This window comes from Microtus ochrogaster, chromosome 5, assembly GCF_000317375.1.
Source record: "Microtus ochrogaster isolate Prairie Vole_2 chromosome 5, MicOch1.0, whole genome shotgun sequence".
Lineage (NCBI taxonomy): Eukaryota > Metazoa > Chordata > Mammalia > Rodentia > Cricetidae > Microtus > Microtus ochrogaster.
This window is the reverse complement of record NC_022012.1, coordinates 3450050-3457808: the sequence shown is the minus strand read 5'-3', so window position 1 is coordinate 3457808 and position 7759 is coordinate 3450050. Positions and strand designations below refer to the sequence as shown.

At 39.0% G+C, this 7759-nt stretch overlaps 1 protein-coding gene across 3 annotated transcripts in view; it reads left to right on the top strand.

Annotated features, from left to right (window-relative positions):
* Nucleotides 1-2604, top strand: part of Cep126 (centrosomal protein 126) — a 60155-nt gene extending 57551 nt beyond the window's left edge. For all 3 annotated transcript variants that reach the window (XM_026779378.1, XM_026779379.1, XM_005346787.2), the window contains one exon: nt 2142-2604. In XM_026779378.1, coding sequence (XP_026635179.1) covers nt 2142-2204 — 63 coding nt within the window. In that variant the 3' untranslated portion in view covers nt 2205-2604. The remainder of the gene's footprint in view (nt 1-2141) is intronic.
* The last annotated feature ends 5155 nt before the right edge of the window (nt 2605-7759 follow it).

The window sequence follows — 7759 nt, the reverse complement described above, 5'->3', positions numbered from 1 at the left end:
TTTGCATTTCCCTGATCGCTAAGGAAGTTGAGCATGACCTTAAGTGTCTTTTGGCCATTTGAACTTCTTCTGTTGAGAATTCTCTGTTCAGCTTAGTGCCCCATTATATAATTGGGTTGATTAGCCTTTTACGGTCTAGTTTCTTGAGTTCTTTATATATTTTGGAAATCGAACTTTTGTCGGCTGCGGGGTTGGTGAAGAACTTCTCCCAGTCAGTAGGTTGCCTTTTTGTCTTAGTGACAGTGTCCTTTGCTTTACAGAAGCTTCTCAGTTTTAGTAGGTCCCATTTATTCAATATTGCCCTTAATGTCTGTGCTGCTGGGGTTATACGTAGGAAGTGGTCTCCTGTGCCCATGTGTTGTAGAGTAGTTCCTACTTTCTCTTCTATCAGGTTCAGTGTGTTCAGATTGATATTGAGGTCTTTGATCCATTTGGACTTGAGTTTTGTGCATGGTGATATATATGGATCTATTTTCATTCTTCTACAAGTTGACATCCAGTTTTGCCAGCACCATTTGTTGAAGATGCTTTCTTTCTTCCATTGTATACTTTTAGCTCCTTTGTCGAAAATCAGGTATTCATAGTTTTGTGGGTTAATATCCGGGTCTTCTATTCAATTCCTTTGGTCTACTTCTCTGTTTTTATGCAAATACCAAGCTGTTTTCAATACTGTAGCTCTGTAATAGAGTTTGAAGTCAGGGATGGTGATGCCTCCAGACAATCCTTTATTGTATAAGATTGTTTTGGCTATCCTGGGTTTTTTGTTTTTCCATATAAAGTTGATTATTATTCTCTCAAGGTCTGTGAAGAATTTTGATGGGATTTTGATGGGAATTGCATTGAATCTATCGATTGCTTTTGGTAGAATTGCCATTTTTACTATGTTGATCCTCCCAATCCAAGAGCAAGGGAGATCCTTCCATTTTCTGGTGTCCTCTTCAATTTCTTTCTTCAAAGACTTAAAGTTCTTGTCAAATAAATCTTTCACTTCCTTGGTTAGAGTTACCCCAAGATATTTTATGCTATTTGTGGCTATCGTGAAAGGTGATGCTCGCTGATTTTTCTCTCTGCTTCATTATCCTTTGTGTATAAAGGGCAACTGATTTTTTGGAGTTGACCTTGTATCTTGCCACATTACTAAAGGTGTTTATCAACTGTAAGAGTTCTTTGGTAGAGTTTTTGGGGTCGCTTATGTATACTATCATATCATCTGCAAATAATGAAAGTTTAACTTCTTCCTTTCCAATACGAATCCCCTTGATCCCCTTATGTTTTCTTATTGCTATTGCTAGAACTTCAAGCACTATATTGAAGAGGTATGGAGAGAGTGGACAGCCTTGTCGTGTTCCTGATTTTAGTGGGATGGCTTTGGGTTTCTCTCCATTTAATTTGATGTTAGCTGTCAGCTTGCTGTAAATAGCTTTTATATATTTAGGTATGACCCTTGTATCCCTAATCTCTCCAAGACCTTTATCATAAAGTGGTGTTGAATTTTGTCAAATGCTTTTTCAGCATCTAATGAAATGATCATATGGTTTTTTTCTTTCAGTTTATTTATATGATGGATTACATTGATAGATTTGCATATGTTGAACCAGCCCTGCATCTCTGGGATGAAGCCTACTTGATCATAATGGATAATTTTTCTAATGTGTTCTTGGATACGGTTTGCCAGTATTTTATTGAGAATTTTTGCATCAATGTTCATGAGTGAGACTGGCCTGTAATTCTCTTTCTTGGTTGAGTCTTTGTATGGTTTTGGTATCAGGATAACTGTAGCTTCATAAAAGGAATTTGGCAATGACTCTTCTGTTTCTATATTGTGAAATACATTAAGGAGTATAGGTATTAGCTCTTCTTGGAAGTTCTGGTAGAATTCTGCATTGAAACCATCTTGTCCTGGGCTTTTTTGGTAGGGAGGTTTTTGATAACAGCTTCTAATTCTTCGCGACTTACAGGTCTATTTAGATTGTTCACTTGGTCTTGGTTTAACTTTGGTATATGGTACTTATCTAAAAAAATGTCCATCTCTTACATTTTCCAATTTTGTGGCATACAGGCTTTTGTAATAAGATCTAATGATTCTCTGAATTTCCTCTGTGTCTGTGGTTATGTCCCCCTTTTCACTTCTGATCTTACAGACCAACCAGCCGCGGGCCAGGCCGTCTCCTGATGTCGGATCCAGAGTGCAGAGAAAATACTGATCAACTGTGACAGTCACTATTTAGTGAAATTATTTTTGAGAATTCTGTAAATAAATTCTGTATTTCTGCATTTGTTAATGATTTTAAATACTATACTTTTATGTTTATAAAAGTAAATCTTAATGTAGGTAATGGAAATGAATTTACTGGCTTATATTTATGCTACAAATTATACTTTATTATGTATTTTCTTGATACATTTTTAATGAATGAAATACTTCATTGTTTTCAATAAGCATGCTAATGGATATAAATTTTCTCTATGTAAAAATAAAAGAGGCTATTTTATTATTCAAATAATGTGTTAAGTATGATAGTGAAGCTTTGTTTTATGAAATTCTTAATTCTAATACATTTTTGTACACGTATCCAAGAAGCTTATAATAAATAGCATCCCCCCAGAATAATAAAGCTGTTTGTTTAAGACTTTGCAGGAGCTCTGCCTTTTTATGTTACCATACAGTGAGTTACTAGCTTGCATGCTCAGTAATTATCATTTTATTCAAGAGTCATCTGTCTCCAAAAAAAAAACCTCTTACATTTTAAAAATTCAGCATAAGGACTAGAGTAATGGCTTAGTAGTTAAGAGTCCTTGCTGTTCTTTCAGAGGCCTGGAGTATGTTTCCAGGACCCACTTTGGTGACTCACTACAATCTGTAACCAACTCGAGCTCCAAGGGATCTCACACCTTCTTGTGGCTACCATAGGTGTGTTCACACACATGAGCAAATGCACAAACACATCCATGTAAACAACATGGTTTTAAAATCCAAAGGGGTCAGATGGCGAACGTGAGAACTGAAGTGTGCTTGACAGCTTTTCTCTAATCGGTACTTTTTCTTCACTGTTAGGAATGTCCACTTGTACAACTAGACTAGATTAGAGGTTTGCTTTCTAAAATACTGAAGCAAAGCCGAAAGTTACATGATCTTTCCAAAGGGTTTATAATGATAAGACCAGTTGTGGTGGTGCACGCCTTTAATCCAGCACTTGGGAGACAGAGGTAGATGTATCTCTGTGAGTTCGAGGCCAGCCTGGCCTACATAGCAAGTTCCAGGACAGCCAGGGCTGTTAGACAGAGAAACCCTTTCTCAAAGAACAAAGCAACCAAAGAAATTATGATCGTCTCTCACTGTTTTACTTCCCTCCAGTACTTTTTGCTTCAGACCCTCATGGAGATTATTTCAGCTCAGTTTCAGCCTGATTTTTTGATTCTGGTGGGATCTCTGCAGTGAGAATCACACGCCGTATAAAAAGCCCCATCTCTCATTGCTGGAGGAGCTTCCTTTCCTCAGGCCTAGCCGTGTTGATCTGGTGTCTAGTGTTGTGAGTCCTACTTTGCTGTCATCCGAGTTGCCGCCTGTCCTCCTGTGACAGTTACATCAAACTATTTATTATTTCCCTCAGTAAAGCCTGTTTCATACCTCCATGCCTATTCATTCAGTGTTGGAAAGGTCTCCCCACACCCTCCTAATATTCCAGGAATCGTTCATTCACTGTTTTAAATCTGTGAGGTTGAACTTTGTTCAGTTTTTTTCATAATGAATCTCTACTCCTTACTCCAAACAAATGATATATTTGTACAATAAACTGAAGTTACTTGTAGACTTATGTGTCTCTTCTAGGTCAAGAATTCCTGGAAAATCTATATTGTCATTTGTGTAGTCTAAACAACTGAAATGATGGTAGACCTAAATCAGAAATAAAGGAGAAAACAGACAAGCACTCTTCTGTACTGAATCTAGAAAAAAAGATAAGACAGGCTGTAGTTGATATGAGAAATGCAATTTCAAATACTTAAAATAAGCTGTGAGATGGTTATCAATTACTGCATGAAATCCAGATGGCAGTCGGAAGATAGGAGGGACGGAGGAGCTCAGAGAAACTGGAGTTTGAACAGAAGTCTGAAGTCAGGAAGGCAGCTTTGCCGGTGCTGGAGGGGATGGCACTCGCACAGAGGACATGAATACAAAGTCCAGACACCGGACCGAGTTTGAGCCTTTCGGAGTCCTCTGTATGTTATAGTAGAGAGAAAACAGCATGGGCTGAGGAAGGGCCCGGGACAAGCTCTTCCAGGAATCAGGGTCTCCTTAATAACAGCAATGGTAATAAGCGGACAGTAATGAAGATATTTTGAATTCTTATTTTCTGATAAATTTTGATGAAGTATAGAGTGGAAAGAAGAAGTCCAGTATGGTTGTACTGGTGACTGTGGCCAGGCTGGCTGTGAGAACGGTGGAAATCCTGGGGTGGAGTGCACGAGAGCCAAGAGTATCTGTTTTAAAAAACACGTCTTACATTTTGATTTTTCTATCAGCTGTCTGCATGGTGACTTGGCTAATTATTCCCTGAGACACTTGTGTCTGGAATGCAGGGACAGATGGACATGGAACTGGGGAGTTGTCAGTGTACCCTGATGTAAATAGCCATAAGACTGGATGAGATGACCTTAAGAGAGGAGTCGTGAGAGATTGGCTGCTATTACAGAGGAGCACTGCCACATCTAGCTTCCGGTGGTGTTTTCTTCTGTGTAGAAACCCAAGAAACACCAAAACACTGAAGGACTAACAGTACACTCTACAAAACTGTGAGATAAGATACAGAATCAACCTAAAAAATTAGTGGTGTTAGTGACTTATCTGAAACAGAAATGAAGCAACATCCCTTTATAATAGCCGTCAAAAAATAAATAAAATAGCTAGAACTACACTTACCAAAGAGGTGGAAAGATTATAATGACAAAAGGCATTAACCAAAGAAATTAAAGGGAACACAAAAATCTTGAAAGGAATCTTGCCTTGTGTTCATGAGTTAGAATAATAAATAATATTGACCAGACTACACAAGCAGTTTAGATATTTAATGCACCCCTATCCAGAATACCAATGGCATTATACATAGAACTAGAAAATACACCCAAAAATTTGTTTCAAACTCCTCTAAAAATAAAAATAGCAAAAAGTATTTTTAGCAAAAGTTCTAAAGTATGACTTTAAAATATACCACAAAGCTTTAGTAATCAAAAGCTCACTATGAGTATAAAAACAGCCGTGCACAGCACAGGGTCAGAACCCAGGGCATTGGACTAGGACCGCAGCCACCAGTCTCTTACAGTGCTACTATGGACGTTCACTGAGACTGGACAATCTTCTCAATGACAGTTTTATAGGAGTTACAGTCCTCCTGAATATTTGTCCTAACTCACTTTTGGAAACAAGTAAAAATTAACAGATCTCTGAGAATTCTAAACCTGAATAAAGATTCAGTACAAAATTAACTCATGACAGGTTCAAAAGGGTCAACTAGATAGCTCAGTAGATAAAAGCACTTGCCACCAAACCTGGCAACTCTAGGACCCACACGGTGTAAGAAAAAGACAACTACACAAAAACAAAACAGCTCTGCCTTGTACTTATCAAGTAATAGAGCAACCTTCTTATATACCAAACCCAGTTCCCACTACCTTCCCTCCTACACTTCCTTAGAGAGGGTAAGGGAATCCACAAAGTAGCACATTTGCTTTGAGGCAAGACCAAGGTCCTCACCATTATATCTAGGCTGAGCAAGGTATCCCTCCAAAGAGAATGCATTTCAAAGAGCCAGTACAAGCAGGGATAAATCCTGGTCCCACTGCCAATGGCCCCACAAACTGCCCAAGACACAGAACTATCACCCACATTCAGAGGGCCTAGCTTGGTCCTATGCAGGGTCTCATCCTGTGCCCTCTCTCCCTACCAACCCCCCACACCCCCACACCCTGCTGTCAGTGCAGATCAGTGAGCTCCCACTAGCTCAGGTAAGCTGTTTCAGTGGGGATCCCATTAGGTCTTGACCCCTTTGCTCATTATTGCTCCTCCCTCTCTTGGACTGGACTTTGGGAGCCCAGCCAGCATGCAAATGAAGTTTTAAAGTCGTGTAAATTGGTGTTAAGCTGTTGCCTGAGTACTAATGTAGTGTACTGCCCTCTAGGGGTGAAAGAAAAATAAATTCCTGTCAGACAACACTGGTAGATTTGGTTCAGTTGGATTTAAGTTTGGTTTTATAGTTGAAAACACAAAGATTTTTTCTTTTTTCCCTTGTGTGCATTCATTGCACTCTGGCATATAGGACATTTTCACATGGCTTACACATTGCCCCATACTTCCCCACCTCTCCTCCTCCAGACAGCCCTTTTTGTTCACCTGCTCAGTTTTCCTTCTCATTTTGCACCCTTCATAAATTTCCCGATTAAAGTGTTCTGAGGAGAGCTTCCAGACACTGGAGCAATTAAAACTACATTCTGGAACTGGGGAAACACTTGATCCAACAAAAAAACAAAATGCAAATACAGACTCATCCTGTATTCATAAGAATGAAGAAAGTAGATACCTTGTTTCTCACTTAATGTAATGTTGAAAGCCTCTATTAAAGCCTGTTTCAAAAAACAAACAAACAGAAAGAAAAACTTTAACTGGAAATTAGAAACAATTGGAAGTTTGTTTGTTTGTTTGTTTGTTTGAATAGAGTTGAAACAAAGCAGGGTGTTTGATAGAAGGGTGATCTGTTTCCCACAGGTGCCCTCTGATCACCACATATATGTACACAAAATAAGCATAAAATTTAATCTGGTTTGTGCACACATTGGAATGTAAAAATAAAAAATAACATGTTACAAAGTGGTTGTGGTGAGTGGAAGGAGGCCGACCTGAAAGGCCGTGTATTGCGTGAAGGCATTCTTCTGGAAATGGATGGCTATTCCCAGGGCTATGAGTATGAAACGGGAAATGTGTGCAAATAGAGATGCTCTTTCCAGTTGCTTATGCAAACATGCTCCAGTAAATGTTAACATTTCGAGTCTGCGGATGCTTTAAAAGCCATTGAATTAGGTAACATATGGACACTGTGGTATTTGAATTACATTTCTTTCGTTCCTTTTTTCATTTGTTTTTGTTTCTGTTTTTCCAAGTCAGGGTTTCTCTGTGTAACTGCCCTAAATGTCCTGAAACTCCTGAGCAGGCTGACCTCGAACTCAGAGAGCCGCCTGCCTCTGCCTCTGGAGTGCTGGGATTAAAGGTGTGCGCCACCACCTGGCTGAATTACATTTCTATATAACCGTTAGTTAAAATAATAGAACCACAAAAGATGTAATTAAAAAGAAGAAGAAGAAGCAGCAATGAGATCTGTAGGGCCAAAGAAAAAAGTAAAACTAGAAAAGAAAGAAGTGGAAAAAATGAAATAATTCAAGAACAAGTATTTTCTATTATAAATAAAGGAGAGAGCTGGGCAAGGCAGCTCATACCTATAGTCCCAGCACTCGGGAGGCAGAGGCAGAAGAATCGGGAACCTAAACTCCATTCTAATTTACAAGGCAGCTCATACCTATAGTCCAGCACTCAGGAGGCAGAGGCAGAAGAATCAGGAGCCTAAACTCCATTCTAATTTACATACCGATTGCTAATAAAAATGGGTTGGTTTTTCTTTGAAACAAATATACAGTTTTAAAGGCTGGATATTAAAGCAGGCATGGTGGCACTTGCCTGAATTCTAATACTTGGATGTTGAGGACGGAGGGATGG